We start from the raw sequence: 21,115 nt of genomic DNA, 5'->3' as shown, positions 1-21,115 counted from the left end.
ATCCCCCACTCCACAATTTCTGTAGTGCCAACACAGGCTAGATATGCCACTCCAACAACTAGCATGTCAAATCACTAGAATTGGCTTGAGTTCAAATCTCTCTAAATCCTACAAAGGCAATGTAGCAAATCTACCAGCAAAATGAAAATGCAGTGTCTTTTCAGTAAGGCACTCTTCTAGTTATATTTTTAGGTCTCAGGAAAGAAATGTGCAAGTAAATGCCGACTCTACTGCAAGGAGTCATGGTTCAAAGCACAGATATAAAACAAGTCAGGAAGAAAAGGCTGTGCTGCTCGATTGGCCATAGGTAAAGTGACCTCCTGTTACAATTAAGCAGAAAAAGCCCACTTGGGATGTCAGCCCAACAGGCTACAAAAGAAGTAGGATAAACTATGCTAAAGTATTCTAGGTAGAAGCAGGCTTCCTACAACTTGTGGATGAGTCCTCCGACATTGATAATCATAAACTGAATGGTCAAGAATTACATTGTACAACATTTTGCTGTGCCAAGGTTTGGATTCAGTAAAAACCCATTTGACTATTAGCCTGGACAACCTTCTACTCTGTCCCCATGGATCTTGATTCTGTAGTCACGGATAAAAATTATTCAGAGCCAGCTTTTAGCAACATTGCAAGTGAGATTTGAACCTTCTACTCTGTCCCCGTGGATCTTGATTCTGTAGTCACGGATAAATATTATTCAGGGCCAGCTTTTAGCAACATTGCAAGCGAGATTTGAAGCAAAAGTTCTTTAAATGAAATAGTTTGTCTTTTACGTTTCACTAAACGTTTAGCCTTGTTAAAGCTGTCAGGAGCATTTAGGTTGCTCATACATTCTCACTAATTTTTTTAGCAATGGTATTTGGCAACTACTTTTGCAACTTCAGGTCATCCTGTGTTTCTCTCCATCAGGCCACTGGAATCTCTGATGAGACTAGCTGGATTCCTTCAAATACAATCTCCAGAACCATGAGAACTATAAATAATTTCAGTAAAAGCTGAACCACTCACGAAATGTGGAAACTGATATGTGGAACACTGAGAACTTTGTTCATAATTCAGTCTAGATTGATCTTCTTTCAGTTCAAAATAGAGGTACACCTACACAGAAATCCTGAAGTTGAAACACACATCCAGCTCCCGCAATCTATGTATTCCAATAATTAAGCATACCTGTCTAGACCACAACACCATGTAATTACAGGATGGGAATGCACAATTCTGAGAATGATTTTTAAAAGCAGATGACAACCTGCCCATGGACTTTACCTGTTGAGAGATGATCATAGTAAATTATATTGTCCATCCCCCCACCCAAAAAATCTCCTTTGCCATCTGGTAGTACCCGTTATATTTCAGTATCTCTCTCTCTCTCTCTCTCTCTCTCTCTCTCTCTCTCTTTCTTTGCCTGCCAGGGAAGAACATCCTGATATTTTCAAATAATACTTTAGTAGGGAAGAAGTCATTATTTGTGAGGGTACTGGGTTTTAGTGTACCAAGTAATTTTCAGTCTATAGAGCCATAAATAAGGTGACAGCCTGTCACCAGGAGCCAGTCATGTAGTGCATTCGATTTTACAAAGTACGAGAAAAGTTAATCCTTTGTAATCAAAGCTTAATTTTTAATGGAAGTTGTACCCCAGGATAACAGGAAGCTGGATGCACTGCTTTGATTCTGCTGATGTCACAAATATGAAGATAATGCTGCTTTCTGTGAAGAGAAAGACTAAAATATAATCTAGCGCGGGCAGGACTGTTTCTTAGTGGGAGAGTACATGCTTTGCATGTAGAAAGTACCAGGTCCAATCCCTCGCATCAGAGGAAGCAGATGAAGTAGAAGTCTGAAAGACCTCTACCTGCAACTTCGTCAGAAAACAAAATAGTGGACTAGATGAAGCAATAGTGTGACCCAATACAATATGCACAGCCCAGTATAAATACTGCTGTGTATCACAGTGTAAAATCCAACTCTATTCCCTAGCAATGATACAATGGACCCAGAAAAAAGGTTCCTGCTAGTGTTCCTGAAGGCTATAGTATCATATCCCATGCTGTGATAGTGACCAATACCTTGCTGCTGCAATGACTACTCTCTTTCTGTTGTGCCTCTTTTATTATTGACCACCCTACTCTTTAACTATGGTTAATTGAAACAAACCAATTTCAAAAAAATGCAACAAACCACAGTTAACAATAATCACAGTTCAGGATTCTGGATTCAGACAACACAAGCAGCTGTGCTTAATCTAAAACAAGACCAAAAGTTTCCAAATTCCATCTTTGTAGTTGCACTGGAGGAGGGGAAGTACATGGCCCCAAGGCCCATTTCTGCAGTATGAAGCCCTAATTTTATCTGAATGAGACCTATGTGATCATACACAGGAGACAGATATGCAGCAATAAACCCTTTAATTCACTATTATAATTCTGGGACACACACCTGTTCAGGCTGTGGAATTTCAAGTTCTTCAAATTCAGTATGATATTTGTCCAAGAATGACACAAGTCCAAAATTAACACGAAAGCCAATGAGTTGCTTTTAAGTTATATTCCAAAAATGCAAGAAGAAAAGGTAATTGGGGAACTTCTTGTAGTTGCACCGATATTTTCAGAGGAAAAAGCCAAACATAAGCATAGACTAACCCAGGAATTATCAGTTAAAATTCTAATGCTCTTAGCAGATGCTGGGTATATTTTCATTCTGGAACAAGCTTGCCAACATCCACTTATTTCTCTTTAACTACAAACAAGCCACAAGCCAATCTTTACTGCTTTTTGCTGTCCTTTTGTGCTACTGCCAAATACTTGCATTATGCCCCCTACCTCCCTTAAGTCATCCAACTGACACACAAAATAATTTGAGAGTTGTTGTTTTTCTTCCACTGAAATCATCAAAAGCAAAAACAAGGGCTGACACTTCACACTCAAAAAGAAAGGTTTTGCATATGCTTTCACTGCCTCAAGTGTCTGGAAATGAAATCGTCAAACTGTCTTGTTACTGAAGAAAAACAATACATGAAAGGGAATACATCTGTTTCTCAATCCCCAACTCAGTGAACTGAAAGAAGAAAATAATTGCATTATATACATGCCCTTTTTCTGTCATTAGAGATGCTGCAAAGAGAAGGAATTGTACTACTTTCCCTGCATATGCAGATGTAAATCTACTGCACAATAATCCACATTATATGGCAGGCTCTCTTTTTAATTTAGCATATGGTCAATCCTGGCTGCTAGGCAGAGTGTTAAATCACCTGCTTGCTATTGGTGCCCAGAAGCTGATTTGGGAGCTGGTGGTTAGCTGGTATATTTTAGCAGAGCGGCTTCAGAACACATGTCTTTGCATGCTTTAGGTCTAAAAGCACACCCTATATTACTTCATCTGCAAAACAATTACCTTGTTAAACTACTGGAAAATGCCACACCTTCAAACTGTTCAAAAAGACAAGAGACCATTCAGACCAGAACCATTTATACTGCAGCTCCACATTCATTCATTCATTCATTTGAAAGTACCAATATTTCCAGTAAACAATCAAGTTGATAGCACTGTACCTATGTGTTGCCAAGTGAAAAATGTGGAATAAACTGTTATGTTTGCCTACACTTTAATTACGTCCCACCGGTTGTATGTCTTCCCAATGCAATAAGAATTATTTTTTAAAGACCTAAACTTGAAAACTTAAATCCATCACTATCCAGTGTGTCATCTTAATAAATACATCACATTATGAAACTTTCCCTTTTTTGTGGGAAGAAACAACTGTTTCTCAGAGCTTCATATTTCAAGAGGACAAGTTGGAGCAAAGCAGGTTTCAGCTGAAAGAAAAGCAGTTTATCCAAGGGAGTCGTGGGATCTCCTCAGGAAATATACAAAGCTTTTTTATACAAATCCAGCTGCTTGTCTAACCCACCATTGCCTTTTCTGATGATTTAGGCTTCCAGGGTCTGAAGCAGAGGTCTTTCCTCAACACCAGCTACCTGATCCTTTTACTAAAGGGACCAGGGATTGAACCTGGGGTCTTCTGCATGCAATACATGTGCTCAACCAGCAATCTATAGTTCATCCTTCCCTAGTAATATTTCAAGAAGAAGTTGTGGGAAACTGCTTACGTCCAAGGAATTTTGTTGTTACATGAATTGGTCTAGATGGCCAATATAGCCAGGCCAAGTTGATTTTTCCTATTAAGCCAGCCTTCACCAACCTGATGCCCTCCAGCTGTTTTAGACTACAGTTCCCATCATCCCTGACCACTGACAACTGTAGTCCAAAACAGCTAGAAAGCACTAGGTTGGCAAAGGATGTAATAAACTTTCAAGTCAGAAATATCAATACATAGTAATTCCTCTGAAAACATAAAATGATTCTAGATTCCTCTTGAGATAATCTCATAGGAACACGACACTTTTGTAGTACAGTTCCCTGAAATGAGAAATCATCATCATAGCTATAAAAAACTAAGCAACTGACAGGCCTGACCTGACACTTGACTTTCGCACCCATATTTTAAGCAAACTCTAGCTGCAATGCAAAAGAAAACTCTTGAATGCTGAAAGCAACCAGATTCTGGACTCCATAACTATGGTTATCAGGCATTTTTGGAACTTCATTGTAACAACCTGCCTGCTCTGTCATACTGAGAATAGAACCCTATGCCCTGATACCTAGAACTAAGTGTTTTTGAGCTGTATTAGATTTATTTCTGAGCAGACATAGGATTGCACTGCAACTCATACACCTAGATTAGAAAGCATTCCAAGAGGAAAATAGGATTGAGAAGAGTACAGCATAACAAATTTGCCTCTAGATCAGTGGTTTTCAACTAGGGGTGCCTTGAATTATGGTCAGGGGTGCTGCGGGCAACACTGACCTCTGTCCCTCTTTCCTTCCTTCCCTCCCTCTTTTGATCCCTTCTTCAGTCTCTGCCTCCCAAAGGCTTGCACAGCTGTTTATTGTAGCAGCCTGGCTAGAAGCTCTGCAAGCAAGGTCTTCCACTACAGTAGTGGGGCTTTGCACCTCCCCTCCTCTCCCTGTTTGCCCCACTCTCAAAATGGCTCTGGAAGCCCCCAGAACAGCACCCAGGGGGAGGAGAGGGGAGATTCTTCCACCTGGCAAGCTGAAATGCTTGTGCTGATGCAACAATCTCCTTAGCACTGCAATGAATTCTTCCCAAGCGATCAACCACCACACTGGTTTGGCTAGTTCTGTTTGAAGAATGACCTTTTCATTCAAATGATATTATGTGTGCTGTTCAGACCTTGGCAAAGATACCTGGATTGTACAACAAATCAGCAAATACACTTTACAAACTCTGGCACTTGTAATGGGAATGTAATAGGTACTTCTCTAATAAGCAGAGACATGCACACATTCTGCACTATGCCTGAACAAATAAAGCTTACAATATCTGAGCCAAAAGGGAAATGTGATCACGTTAGGCACACCTGTTCATCAACTTGAAACCTGCCCAGCTACCATCATACAATCTTACAAATCTGAACAGGGGATTGTGGTGGTATGAAGAAATTATTCGCAATTTATTCATGTTGTGAACCCTTGCCGTAGCCAATACATTCTATCTCTGATCTATCTATGCTTCTCCTAAAGGGAAACTCTTACAATATCTTTAAAAAGCATGCCTCAGAACTAGAGTTTCTAACATGGCTTAATTTGCAGAATAATTGGCTGAATAAAGAAAAACAGTTTGCTGGTCAAAATGCAGGCTGCAACTCACTGCTGGTTAACACCAGGGGTAAAAAATGTTTTCCTTTGCTATAAGATTTGATGAGGGGATTACTATATTTCAGTCCATTTTCAAAGACAGTCAGTAAACCTTGCTCCTTATATAAAGTGAGCTCTAAATATAATCCAATTTTAACTACTATGTTGAAAACTTGCCTGTCCTTTCAACAGCAGCAGTCAGTTCAAACCTAATAACATTCAAGCTACTTGATCAATCATCCCAAGAGATGCAGGTCAGACATGTCTATTGCAGAGGACAAGGGGGGTTACTTAACTGTTGCTACTCCTATAAAAAGTGCTTTCCTTTCTACTAAGTCTGTAATGCAAACCAGATCAACATTTCAAAACAAGAAAGCTAGTACTCCTGTTAAGAATGTAACAACCCATATGAGACACACGCCTAGTTTAGTCCAACAAAACTTCCCTAATTTGCTTCCTGTTTGGATAAATCAAGAATAACATCCTGTACACTGTTTAAACTATACCGTATTGTGAGACAATTTACATAGCAGGGCAGGCTCAATCGGGACGGACCTTGACCATTTTCAGAGCTCTGATGTATTTGTAACTCCATTTGTATTCTCCAGATGAAACGTCTCCGCAGCCCAGAAAAGCTATAGTTTCCTCAAGAACAGAACGGAACAGCTAGTCCTTTGGAGTGGCTGCTCTCCCTCTGGCTCTTTCCCTTTCCCTTGGTGAGCTGCTCAGCTCTGGGGAGGTGTGGCCATGTCAGGCAGGGTGTGCCGCTGCTGCTCCCAAGTAACGTTAAAAGCACAGCAAAGATTCAATGCCCTTTACAAATCTTAGTCATCCTGTTCACTGATGCAGAGAACACCTTTGGAACGAATTAACATTTTGATGAGTTAACATTTTGCTATTTGCACACAGAACGCTAATAGCTAAAGGAAGGACGGGCAAATTGCATTAGGAGAATGACAACTGACAAACTTCCATTCACCAGCCCAAGGAAATAGCACAAAATTGTTGATATTGATCAAGAGGTTTCCTGACTTGGGTAAGGGGAAATTTCAAATGTTTGAGCTGGATATTAACTCCTGGAGCAAAGTCTGTTGCCTACAGGACTCATTAGGTCTGCTGTGCCCTCCAGCTTTCTATATATTGGGTATGTTCTTGAACACACCGTGAAAACTGGGTCCAATCCACATTTCATCACCAGTCCCCACTCATTGATGACTTCATTTCAACCATTCCTATTAACTTTCACAGGAAGAAAGGCACATATTATTTTTATTCACTTAACCACTGCACATATCAAACCTAAGCTTGAACTCACGGAGGGACAACTCCAGTTGACACACACACTATAGGGCTCAGCATCTCCTAAGTCAGCATCTCATTTCTTTTTTAAGCTTTCCACTAGACAGCTTTTCAACATAATATAGTCAATAACTGGGGTTGCAGTGAGTGGGGAACCTTTCTCTGCAATGAGCTTGACACCGTGAGTTGGTTATCATTGGGTGGCCTGACTCCATCTGTCAGGAAACCCCCCTCCCCGCGGCTGGGGGAGTCGCGGGAGCGTTTGCAGTATAGGGAACCCCCCAAGCTATTCACCAGCTCGTCCTCCCCCTCCTCAGCCGGAAGCGACCGTTCCTCCAGTGGGGAGGGGGAGTCAGAGGCAGGAAGGCAGTGCAGGGGCTCTAAGAGGATCGCAGTGCCTCAGTGCTGAGGGGAAAGCGGGGAACGGGGTCAGGTTCCCACGCTCCAAGGGTGCAGGCAGGAAGGACGCGGAAGGGGGAGGCGGGGGTTCAGAATCCCACGCCTCTTTTGCTGGACAAAGAACCGGAAGGGGTCATTCCTGGACTCTGTGGAGGGATGAGATGGACGTTTGATCTTTTGCTCCACTGTATATAGCTGTGCACAATAAAGAACTTAGTTTAGAAGTTTGGCGTCTGGCGCTTTACTCATGAGCAACCACTGAACATCCTTACACCATCTTTAAACTTTTGTACTGTAGCAGAATGGTAAAAATCTGAATACATAGCAGAGCAACCAGTTTATGACAGACCAAAGGGACATGGAGAATAAGCTGAAGGGTTTTATGTGAACACCTGTTTACATGCTTTTGTAATAGCTTGATGTGAAAGAGAAGGGGTGAGGAAACTGTGGCCCTATAGGTGTTAATGGATTACAGCTGCCATCATCCTTGACCATTGGCTGTGCTGGCTGGTGCTGATGGAAATTATAGTCATATAACATATGAAGGACCAAAGGTTCCCCTGAGATAGAGCATGCTGGTACCAGTTCAAACAAGCTTAGCTTGTATCAGTGTGGCATAGGGGGGCATAGGGGACTTTGTCTGGGGCTCTTTCACTAAAATCAAATAGGGAAAATGGGTCAAGTGGTGCTCTTAAAACAGTCAATAGCTTCCAGCTTTTAAAGTGGTGTGTAAATCAAAGCAAGAGCAAGGATGCACAGTTGACAATGAGCTCACCTCTGTCATCTTGGCCTGAACTGAAGCCCTAGGAATTAAGAGCAGGGCTTAAACAAAGCAAGACTAGGCAACTTTTGGGAGGTGTCCGTTGTCACCAGGGGCCCTGGATTTGTTTCAGGCAAGTATTGTGGGCGCTTAGTCAGGCAATGCTACAACTTTTATTACACTAGCCTCCAGTATGGTCCACCCAGGCAGGGTGTTTAATGCTCTTTTCCCTCAGATGCTCTATGGCTTCCAGGTAACTGGCAATACCTGTCCTACCAGTTGCCTAAAGCAACCTCCTCTTATAACTACAAGGGTGGCATATATTTGTGTTTTCCTCCTTATGTTCACAGCAATCCTGTGAAGCAGGTCAGGCTGACAGGCAGTGACTGTTCCAAGGCCAGTCACTGCACCTGAAAAGGGATATTGTAGAGCTGGAAAGGGTTCAGAAAAGTGCAACTAAACCAATCAGGTGGTAAGCTGTAAAGAAAAATGAGCAGCCAAAGCCCTTAATAGTCACACAGACCACCCTCCACTATATTTTTATACAAAGACGACTCCAATTAAACATCAGGAATAACTTTCTGATGGCAAGAGCTGTTCAACAGTGGAACAGATTCCCTGGGAAGGTGGTGGAGTTTCCTTAAGCAGAGGTTGGATGGCCATCTGTCATGGATGCTTTAGCTGAGATTCCTGAATTGCAGGGTCTCTTCCAACTCTACAATTCTCTGATTCCATTATAACATCTGAAGGCAGCCCTGTTTAGGGAAGTTTTTAATGTTTGATGTTTTGCCGCATTATTATTATTATTCTGTTGAGAGCCGCCCAGAGTGGCTGGGGAAACCCAGCCAGATTGGCGGGGTATAAATATATTATATGATATTATATTACTACTACTACTACTACTACTACTACTACTACTACTACTACTACTACATGTTCCACAGGCTGTTTAAAATAATAATAATGAAATGTACTGATCCTGCTGGGATTTTTCTCTCTGAAGTCAGGGTTCCAGAAAAATTATAAGAGTACCAGAAACTTAACACAAATAAATCAGTCTCCCATGATTAAAAAAAAAACCCAACCCAAACCCTTCTGTTAACAAGAATAGGAGGACCAAGAATGGTGGGTAGGTTGTATTATTTGTTTAAGCTTCCAATACTGACCACAAGGCCATTTGTAATCTCCTTTGCTGCTTTTCCATAGTTATGCACAGCTGGCGAGCCAGCTGATGCCAACTGCTTTTCTTTAACTGGGCACCAAGAAAGGGGTCACAAGCAGATAACACTGAGATAAAACACTTGGATGCATGTATTGTGTGACACAGGGATTTCTGCCATGAAATGCAACGCTACTTAAAGTCCTTTCGTAAGCTAACTTGTCCATATCTCACTTCTATTAGTATCTTCTTGATTAAGCAGTAAGTTCTTGGTTTTGCAAAGGGAGGTGTTTTTCTTCAAGGAACATGTAAGGAGTTTTATTTCAGGAATACAAGTGTGACTGCAATACCTTGATTGAAAATTAACGCAAATCAGAACTCAAGGCTATGTTTGATTCATGAGCTCTTATAGGTCATCTGTAGATGGCCATACATGGAACAGGCTTATTCTTTGATGAAGTGGCATGGCTGTGATGCAAGCAAACACCACTCCGGACACACCGTAGATCCCAACTCCTATAAAAAGTGCTTTCCTTTCTACTAAGTCTGTAATGCAAACCAGATCAACATTTCAAAACAAGAAAGCTAGTACTCCTGTTAAGAATGTAACAACCCATATGAGACACACGCCTAGTTTAGTCCAACAAAACTTCCCTAATTTGCTTCCTGTTTGGATAAATCAAGAATAACATCCTGTACACTGTTTAAACTATACCGTATTGTGAGACAATTTACATAGCAGGGCAGGCTCAATCGGGACGGACCTTGACCATTTTCAGAGCTCTGATGTATTTGTAACTCCATTTGTATTCTCCAGATGAAACGTCTCCGCAGCCCAGAAAAGCTATAGTTTCCTCAAGAACAGAACGGAACAGCTAGTCCTTTGGAGTGGCTGCTCTCCCTCTGGCTCTTTCCCTTTCCCTTGGTGAGCTGCTCAGCTCTGGGGAGGTGTGGCCATGTCAGGCAGGGTGTGCCGCTGCTGCTCCCAAGTAACGTTAAAAGCACAGCAAAGATTCAATGCCCTTTACAAATCTTAGTCATCCTGTTCACTGATGCAGAGAACACCTTTGGAACGAATTAACATTTTGATGAGTTAACATTTTGCTATTTGCACACAGAACGCTAATAGCTAAAGGAAGGACGGGCAAATTGCATTAGGAGAATGACAACTGACAAACTTCCATTCACCAGCCCAAGGAAATAGCACAAAATTGTTGATATTGATCAAGAGGTTTCCTGACTTGGGTAAGGGGAAATTTCAAATGTTTGAGCTGGATATTAACTCCTGGAGCAAAGTCTGTTGCCTACAGGACTCATTAGGTCTGCTGTGCCCTCCAGCTTTCTATATATTGGGTATGTTCTTGAACACACCGTGAAAACTGGGTCCAATCCACATTTCATCACCAGTCCCCACTCATTGATGACTTCATTTCAACCATTCCTATTAACTTTCACAGGAAGAAAGGCACATATTATTTTTATTCACTTAACCACTGCACATATCAAACCTAAGCTTGAACTCACAGAGGGACAACTCCAGTTGACACACACACTATAGGGCTCAGCATCTCCTAAGTCAGCATCTCATTTCTTTTTTAAGCTTTCCACTAGACAGCTTTTCAACATAATATAGTCAATAACTGGGGTTGCAGTGAGTGGGGAACCTTTCTCTGCAATGAGCTTGACACCGTGAGTTGGTTATCATTGGGTGGCCTGACTCCATCTGTCAGGAAACCCCCCTCCCCGCGGCTGGGGGAGTCGCGGGAGCGTTTGCAGTATAGGGAACCCCCCAAGCTATTCACCAGCTCGTCCTCCCCCTCCTCAGCCGGAAGCGACCGTTCCTCCAGTGGGGAGGGGGAGTCAGAGGCAGGAAGGCAGTGCAGGGGCTCTAAGAGGATCGCAGTGCCTCAGTGCTGAGGGGAAAGCGGGGAACGGGGTCAGGTTCCCACGCTCCAAGGGTGCAGGCAGGAAGGACGCGGAAGGGGGAGGCGGGGGTTCAGAATCCCACGCCTCTTTTGCTGGACAAAGAACCGGAAGGGGTCATTCCTGGACTCTGTGGAGGGATGAGATGGACGTTTGATCTTTTGCTCCACTGTATATAGCTGTGCACAATAAAGAACTTAGTTTAGAAGTTTGGCGTCTGGCGCTTTACTCATGAGCAACCACTGAACATCCTTACACCATCTTTAAACTTTTGTACTGTAGCAGAATGGTAAAAATCTGAATACATAGCAGAGCAACCAGTTTATGACAGACCAAAGGGACATGGAGAATAAGCTGAAGGGTTTTATGTGAACACCTGTTTACATGCTTTTGTAATAGCTTGATGTGAAAGAGAAGGGGTGAGGAAACTGTGGCCCTATAGGTGTTAATGGATTACAGCTGCCATCATCCTTGACCATTGGCTGTGCTGGCTGGTGCTGATGGAAATTATAGTCATATAACATATGAAGGACCAAAGGTTCCCCTGAGATAGAGCATGCTGGTACCAGTTCAAACAAGCTTAGCTTGTATCAGTGTGGCATAGGGGGGCATAGGGGACTTTGTCTGGGGCTCTTTCACTAAAATCAAATAGGGAAAATGGGTCAAGTGGTGCTCTTAAAACAGTCAATAGCTTCCAGCTTTTAAAGTGGTGTGTAAATCAAAGCAAGAGCAAGGATGCACAGTTGACAATGAGCTCACCTCTGTCATCTTGGCCTGAACTGAAGCCCTAGGAATTAAGAGCAGGGCTTAAACAAAGCAAGACTAGGCAACTTTTGGGAGGTGTCCGTTGTCACCAGGGGCCCTGGATTTGTTTCAGGCAAGTATTGTGGGCGCTTAGTCAGGCAATGCTACAACTTTTATTACACTAGCCTCCAGTATGGTCCACCCAGGCAGGGTGTTTAATGCTCTTTTCCCTCAGATGCTCTATGGCTTCCAGGTAACTGGCAATACCTGTCCTACCAGTTGCCTAAAGCAACCTCCTCTTATAACTACAAGGGTGGCATATATTTGTGTTTTCCTCCTTATGTTCACAGCAATCCTGTGAAGCAGGTCAGGCTGACAGGCAGTGACTGTTCCAAGGCCAGTCACTGCACCTGAAAAGGGATATTGTAGAGCTGGAAAGGGTTCAGAAAAGTGCAACTAAACCAATCAGGTGGTAAGCTGTAAAGAAAAATGAGCAGCCAAAGCCCTTAATAGTCACACAGACCACCCTCCACTATATTTTTATACAAAGACGACTCCAATTAAACATCAGGAATAACTTTCTGATGGCAAGAGCTGTTCAACAGTGGAACAGATTCCCTGGGAAGGTGGTGGAGTTTCCTTAAGCAGAGGTTGGATGGCCATCTGTCATGGATGCTTTAGCTGAGATTCCTGAATTGCAGGGTCTCTTCCAACTCTACAATTCTCTGATTCCATTATAACATCTGAAGGCAGCCCTGTTTAGGGAAGTTTTTAATGTTTGATGTTTTGCCGCATTATTATTATTATTCTGTTGAGAGCCGCCCAGAGTGGCTGGGGAAACCCAGCCAGATTGGCGGGGTATAAATATATTATATGATATTATATTACTACTACTACTACTACTACTACTACTACATGTTCCACAGGCTGTTTAAAATAATAATAATGAAATGTACTGATCCTGCTGGGATTTTTCTCTCTGAAGTCAGGGTTCCAGAAAAATTATAAGAGTACCAGAAACTTAACACAAATAAATCAGTCTCCCATGATTAAAAAAAAAACCCAACCCAAACCCTTCTGTTAACAAGAATAGGAGGACCAAGAATGGTGGGTAGGTTGTATTATTTGTTTAAGCTTCCAATACTGACCACAAGGCCATTTGTAATCTCCTTTGCTGCTTTTCCATAGTTATGCACAGCTGGCGAGCCAGCTGATGCCAACTGCTTTTCTTTAACTGGGCACCAAGAAAGGGGTCACAAGCAGATAACACTGAGATAAAACACTTGGATGCATGTATTGTGTGACACAGGGATTTCTGCCATGAAATGCAACGCTACTTAAAGTCCTTTCGTAAGCTAACTTGTCCATATCTCACTTCTATTAGTATCTTCTTGATTAAGCAGTAAGTTCTTGGTTTTGCAAAGGGAGGTGTTTTTCTTCAAGGAACATGTAAGGAGTTTTATTTCAGGAATACAAGTGTGACTGCAATACCTTGATTGAAAATTAACGCAAATCAGAACTCAAGGCTATGTTTGATTCATGAGCTCTTATAGGTCATCTGTAGATGGCCATACATGGAACAGGCTTATTCTTTGATGAAGTGGCATGGCTGTGATGCAAGCAAACACCACTCCGGACACACCGTAGATCCCAACCACTTGAGTCCACCACAGCGATGTGGCTAACTAGATCCAAAGAGGGTGGTGACAAATCAACATGAGACAGAAGAGGAGTGCAAGGAAGCAGCTGCAAATAGAGATAGTTGTTGTTGTTCAGTCGTTCAGTCGTGTCCGACTCTTCGTGACCCCATGGACCAGAGCACACCAGGCATGCCTATCCTTCACTGCCTCCCGCAGTTTGGCCAAACTCATGTTAGTAGCTTCGAGAACACTGTCCAACCATCTCATCCTCTGTCGTCCCCTTCTCCTTGTGCCCTCCATCTTTCCCAGCATCAGGGTCTTTTCCAGGGAGTCTTCTCTTCTCATGAGGTGGCCAAAGTACTGGAGCCTCAACTTCAGGATCTGTCCTTCTAGTGAGCACCCAGGGCCGATTTCCTTGAGAATGGATAGGTTTGATCTTCTTGCAGTCCATGGGACTCTCAAGAGTCTCCTCCAACACCATAATTCAAAAGCATCAATTCTTCGGCGATCAGCCTTCTTGATGGTCCAGCTCTCACTTACGTACATTACTACTGGGAAAACCATAGCTTTAACTAAGTGATCCATGATCCCTTCATGGATCACTGCCTTGGCGTGGCGAAGGGGCTTGAATTACTCAGGGAAGCTATGGACAGGTCAAGATGGACAGGTCATAGTGGAGAGTTTGGACCAAACGTGATCCACCTGCAGGAGGAACTGGCAACCCACTCCAGTATCCCTGCCAAGAAAACTCCATGGACAAAGACAACAGGCATATAAATAGAGATAGACTTGGCCCCATTTTTAGAGTAGGGGGACAGAACACTTAAAGTTAGTACAAGGCACATAGTAGGATAAAAGTAAAGACAAATACAACTACTTGCATTCTACAATTCCCATCATCTCTGACCACTGGTCCTGTTAGCTAGGGATCATGGGAGTTGTAGGCCAAAAACATCGGGAGGGCCGAGTTTGCCTATGCCTGTTCTAATGGAACTATGCATATAGGTGCTGTAGAACCAGCACAGAAGGAGAAAAGCAATATATAAGAAATGCAAGCACATATTATGCAAAAAATGGACAGATTTTCTTTTTCAGATAAGCCCCATAATAAATGAATCATGAGAAATGTCCTTAATAAATATTTGCAAGGTAAGAGATATATTTTTTCAAATCATGATAATCTAATCTACCATAATGAAATGTGACCAAGCAGTAATATATACATGCTTATTTCCACAGTGAAATATGAAACTCCAACAAATAACTAAACCAGAAGCTCTATCTGGTTTCATTTATGTTTGCCCATCATTGAGCCAGTACTAATTGTTTCATATTTCTTATGCATACTCACTTCCTTGGACTATTGTTTAGATAGTGCATTTTTTAAAAATAAAGTGGCAGAACATGATTATAAAAACTGCTATTGCATATATTTTTAAAAGCAATAGATCCCCAGATGCCTCCATGCAGGAAGGGTGGGTGGGAGAGAGAGAGGGAGAGTACTCACTAGTTGAGTGTCAGAGCCTCATATTTTAAAACAAAAAAAGCACTGCCTCAATAAGAACAGCATAGCAGCCAGAGCTGCAGGGGCAGAGGAAGGGGGTGCAGTGGCAGCAGAAATGGGTGTCATTTCTGAGGGGGTGACAAAATGGCACACTGCGGGGGGCAGCACTTATCGCGGGGCTTGGCCTGCAGCGCGCCCAAGCTACGCATCTCTCCTGGGAGTGACACAGTGGATTGGGGCTCCATGCTACCTGAAACAGCAGCGTGGGGCTTGCATCTGCCAGGTGGACTCTGTGGGCGGATCGCCGCAGCACCCCTGTGGGTGGATCACCCTGCCGCTGCCACTCCGCGCACTGGAGCAGTTAGCTATGTCCCTGCAGAGCTGTGCAGAGTTGGTCAGGGTCAAACATACTACATATCCAAACCAGGAAAATCTGGTATTCATTATTTTAAAATGTTCCATACGTGAATATATATCGATTCATAGAATTAATCATAGAATTGTAGAGTTGTAAGAGTCATCTGGTCCAACCCCCTGCAATGCAAGAATCTTCTGCCCAACATGCAGCTCAAACCAACAACTCTAAATTTAAGAGTCTCATGCTCTACCAACTTAACTATCCCAGGAATGATCATCTTATTTATTTTCAAAGGGGTTAACGGTCGGAATCAGGAACATGACATGTCTATAAAGTTTAAAAGAAGTTTTCCAGACTAATAAGGGGGCTATCAAGTCAAAGTTAATAGGATGCTGCTAACTTTGGTAGGAAGTAAGCAGATGGGGAGTGATGGATAACAGAGGACAAGACAGGAAAGATATGAAAGCAAATCATATGAACGTGATCTGGTGCAGACATCCTCTCTTAGCAAGGTTTTAGAATCAGTACATAATGTAAAGATTGGCTCAATCAGGCAGAAACTCAGTTGTAGTTTTGCACAACATAGCTCAGTGTCCTACAAATTCTAACTGCGAAATAAAAACACTGGCTTACCACCCAGGCTGTTGTGAAGATGAATGAGATAAGATCTCTAAAATATTTGGCACAGTAAGGAGTCACAAGGAATAATGAACAAGTGCAGAAAAACCTGCTTCTGCAACTACTGTTGCCTAATAATTTTGCAACAAATGTTGCTTGCTAGCTACAGTATGTGCATTTCTAAGTAGCTGCATCACTGTCAGTGGAATGAGTTGACCTGTAATAAAGAAAGAATGACTATGCTTTGAGGATCCACATTGTAAAATATTTTTTTCTTAAACTCATTTAGAAATATTCTAATGCTGAACAAAAATTACTTCTATGCTGCAAGGTCATCTTATCCATCCTTGCCTTTGGCTGAACCCTGTTGTGTTGTTTTTATTAAAATGTTATAATAGCTGAAAGCATTATAATTCATGAACTGGTAGCAAGACACATTCCATTTTTTATTGTATGAATTAAATAAAACACACAGAATGGTGAGCATACTAGCAAGAGTCAAGCTTTGCTCTCGGGACCTCTACCAGTCAGCCTGCCTCTTCTTTTTCCTGCTTAACGTCTATTCTCTTGACCAATCAGATTCCCTATTCGCTTGTCCATCCACCTGTTTGCCTACCACACAGGCTAGTCCTTCTCCAGATATATTTATTGCTTCACATGCTTGCTTCAAAGGACACTTACCGGTATTCCACACTGGTACTCCTGTAGACTGGCTGTGGTGGTCCATTTACTTCCATTCCTATCCTACCAAGGCTTGTATCTGAGCTTCTGCATACAGTTACTGCCTCCATTATACAGTACAGTGTTGGTTATTATGAAGTGTTTGCAATTTAAGGGACAAGATGAATGCAACAAAATTTTGGTTACGAATCAACACCAACCTATGTTAAATTTGTATGCTCTTTTTATAAATATTGTAGCATAGCTATGTCCTGCTCACTTACGGTAAGTATTTGCTAGTTTCAAAAGCTGGAGTCAGCTTATTCTGAGCTGCCTTCATGCCCTTCAAAGTTTCTTTGAAATCACAGTATGATGCTCTCCATGGTCATATGGATTACACACTCTGGAATGCTCTTTTAGACTCAGAAAAGCTATGTTATTTTCTTTTGATTGAACAATCATGGCTTATCTTGGATTTGTAAATAAGCCAAGTAAACAAGTAAATAAACAAATGGCCATGGCAGATATCAAAACTTAATGACACATAATTCATTTCCAAAAAGGCTATAATGTCCCATTCAATGCAGCTGATGTCTTATCCTTAAAACACTTAGTATGCCTAACTGGCATATCATTTCTACAAGCCAATGAAAACCTTCCAATGGTATCCATCAGACTAACTGATCCTTATACAGTACAGGTCTGCAAAACAATTTATACATTATCAGTGAAGTGACCACACAGCATGCTTCCTCCCCACAATGCAACATTTGTTCCTTCATCAGCTATGCCAACACCACAAGCCTATAATTTGTTGGGCCACCAATCAAGTGCTCAGGATAAACCATGTTGATCTTATGCAAGAGGGGTTGTCACAGAGCACGGTATTATGCCAGCACTAGAGGGACATTTTTCCAATGTTGCTGGGAGATCACTAGCCCATGATCGTATGCCAAAATACCGAATACGTTGGACGCTCCAGTTATACACCCAGATTATACTCTCCAAAGTACTTTGAAGGCAAATGATTCTAAAAGGTCAGATGGATTACTTGAGATACAATTTGATCAAGCATCTCAAAAGCATGGAGATGCTAAAAAAAGGTTTTTCATGACAGCACCTGTGTTTTATGCCCACACTAGATATTAGTTCATCTCAAAGCCATTAGCTTTGCTCCAAACATTTCACCAAGCCACAGACCATATGAAATTGTATGCCAGAGACTTTTCCCAATGAGTCTTTCAATGTAAAATTATTTCTTGTTTAGAATAATGCTGAAGTCATGTTTCGATCCACCACCTTGATTCAAAATGACCCTGACCCTGAGATTAAGATGCTTATGCTCTTCCAGTTGAGTTATCCCAGAGCCATCAACCTGGTGATCCACCTAAAAAAATAATAATCTTAAATTCTAACAGCACATTTGTAAACTTCCTTACTTTGGAGTAAGCCCTAACAAACAAAATGGAACTTACCGTAGTTCCAAGTAAACATGCACAGAACTGCATTGTCAGTAATCAATACACTGGTTACTAAATTCACTGAGACTACTAGGCGGCAAGATGAAAGAGCACAGGGCTGCTATACTTTTTATAGTTGTGCAGAAGAGGGAATTTCAGCAGCAAGTTTCAACACTTGCTGAATTTTGCTCTACTACACACCTATTAAAAATTACTATGCACCTGGCTGCTTAGTAATGACATTAGTTTAATGTGTTATGAAAGCATACTCGTACCTGAACAGCCTACAGAATTTTACTCAGAAGTGAGTATACTCATGAATAATTATGCTTACAAGTATAGTCTTAAAACATTAGTTTCCAGTTTTTACTATCCTAACTCTGCTTGCAATCTTAAAAATGGAAGCTCTTAGTTTTTTTCTCAAATGTACCTAATGTAATTTGAAAAATAAATAAAAGTATTATTTTTATGTTTAAAAATGGAAATGTTCCATTGATGCACCTGAGCTTAATCTTATCATGAGAAAAAAGGAAAATGAATCACAGCTTGGCTCTATTTCAGGAATACCTTAGGAAAGTGAAAGTCATTACTTTGCTTTCTGTTGCTAATAATAAATCAACACTGTTGTAATAGCTTCAACACATGATGAGCCTCTTGATCAGGAAGGGAACATTTTTCATTTTCTCAGAAATGAGACTGTGGCTTGAAGGACAGTACAAATAGTTTCAAAGTTGTCTGGAGATGGTTCCAAAATTATATTCACACCATAGTTACAGAGACTGCTGTGTGTGATCCAGACTATTTAGAATGTCCCTGTCATTCTCAAAACACATCCAGGTAGCTTTTTAATCCAGACAAAGGAGAACCGGCTAGCTATATTTTACACTAGAACAAATTCAGTATAGCTGCAACCTTTTATTTACATACAGGCAGGTAGGAACCCCAAAACACTCAGGAGGACAACTGGTATAGGCCTATACACCCCTCCTTGGTTTGTTTGTTTGTTTGTTTGTTTGTGTTTGTTTGTTTATCCCAGGTGGTACTCCTTCAGCACCATTACTTTCTGTCCATATTATATCATGAGTGGTGTGTTTTCAAGTGTCTATAGATGCTTTTGGAGTTGGGCAATGACCTCAAATTGCCAAGACAAAACAAAGCAAAAACAATTAAATTAACATTTATTAAGGGAAACAAAACATAGGCACACACTACACAATGTTTAAAAAGTATGTTTCTTCTAAAGAAATACAGTATACTGCTCGATCTAGCATGATGTCACAATCGCATGTAGGACAACATCTAAAGTAGTGTTTGATCAAAATCTTCCTGTAGCACTTATTTCAAACAAATGTATTAGAAACAAAGGGAAGGATGGCAATGCAAATATTAATATTATTGGAAGACAGGCAGGTAGGGTGACCAGGTGAGAAGATATAAAACTCTTGCATCTTTATTGTTATGCAACCTGCACCTGCTGAAATTCCCTCTGCTACTTAAGTTGTAGTGGCTAGGTCTTCTTTTTCACCTATCCACCCTATAGATAGGATCAATGAACTGGGTTGCTACACATTAGCTACAAGAGTTTCAATAGGTGACTAAACCCAAATATTACACTAGAAGCACTGTATATATTCATAGGTATTAAAGCACAGTCAGGAGACAAAACACTTTCATCCCAGAAATGTAATTTTTCATGACATTCAGTGCAAACTTGTGAGACTCTATTTGGAAATGTATCCACCGTGTATTTACTACTGTTTGGTCTGAGTACAAGCTGGTGTAGTTTGATCCCAAGAGATTCTGAAGAATCTGTACTAGCGCACTCTACATCCTTGTCTTGGATCTGCTAGCCAAGCTGCAATGGAGTCCTATAGCAGGCCATTCAGCAGGCAGTGGCAGCTGACGATCCACTGGGCTAATCTATTGTGGGTTTAATCCTGGTGATAAAGTTGGGGCACTTAGATTCTCAGTTAAATTGGTCTTCCTAGTGAATGCTAAGGGGTCCCAGGGTAGAAAGAGGGGTAAGACCTTTGTGACAAAGGTACAAATAAGGAGAATAGATAGATTTATATATAGATATAGATATACAGTATACAGTATGTATTGTAAAGAATGTTAAAAGGTGTAACTGAATGTAACATTGCAAAATAAAATTGGGGGGGGAGGAGAAAGAGGGGTAGACCTCTCTTAAGGACTCCAAGGTATGTCACACCCTTGTCATAGCATGTTTCTAATTCTTCATCTGTTCATTTTTTATGCTTACATAAAAATTATTTAAAAGATACTTTAAAAAAAGCTTTGGTAACTGTTCTAATGTGCAGAGTCATTAATTAGAACAACAACAAGAAAAGTGAATGCTGGAACCAAGTGGCATGCTTTGGCACCAAATTCTGCGTTCCAGGCGCCAAGCCAAAAGAGTGAAAGCTCAACAGGGAGCAGATATATTTGTTCCTGGGGGAGGGGGTTGGCACTTGTACCATCAAACAGCTGATCCATGGAATAATTCTGGCATCTTTATTGGAACAAGCTTTTAAAGACCAGCTTGCCCAGCTGTAGGGGTAAAGTGCCACATACCAGAGGCAGCCATCATTGAGGGTGGAGAAACAATCCTACAGAAGGAATTAGTAAACTGAGAAGGGCATAAAGAAGTCAGTTTTATCAACAAAGAGCAGTCAATGGCACACTCTTCATTACCACCCCAGGCCATTTTTTTTCTACGAACAGCACAGGAGACTTTCAGCAATAGTGTTGTGCAGCTATAAGGTAGGGGTGTGTGGCATGCACACAAATAAATTCCATGGAAACATCATCACATCAATTTCAATAAAAGAGCACACAAATGTGGCCTCCAGTTTCACATGTATGGCTAG

General features: G+C 41.5%; 1 protein-coding gene across 3 annotated transcripts in view; it reads right to left on the bottom strand.

The window, feature by feature from the left end:
• The window catches only part of ABLIM1 (actin binding LIM protein 1), a 215,613-nt gene that overhangs the window by 164,335 nt on the left and 30,163 nt on the right, over positions 1 to 21,115 (bottom strand). Inside the window, exon 1 of one of the 3 annotated variants that reach the window (XM_033149597.1) lies at positions 6,277 to 6,435. The exons of the other annotated variants lie outside the window; for them this stretch is intronic. Within the exon in view, the coding sequence (XP_033005488.1) occupies positions 6,277 to 6,316 (40 nt within the window). The 5' untranslated portion in view covers positions 6,317 to 6,435. Of the gene's footprint in view, positions 1 to 6,276; positions 6,436 to 21,115 lie in introns of those variants that run through there. 3 annotated transcript variants of the gene reach the window in all.

Source organism: Lacerta agilis, chromosome 5 (genome assembly GCF_009819535.1).
Source record: "Lacerta agilis isolate rLacAgi1 chromosome 5, rLacAgi1.pri, whole genome shotgun sequence".
NCBI lineage: Eukaryota > Metazoa > Chordata > Lepidosauria > Squamata > Lacertidae > Lacerta > Lacerta agilis.
The sequence above is the reverse complement of the archived record's forward strand: the minus strand, read 5'-3'. Positions and strand labels throughout refer to the sequence as shown.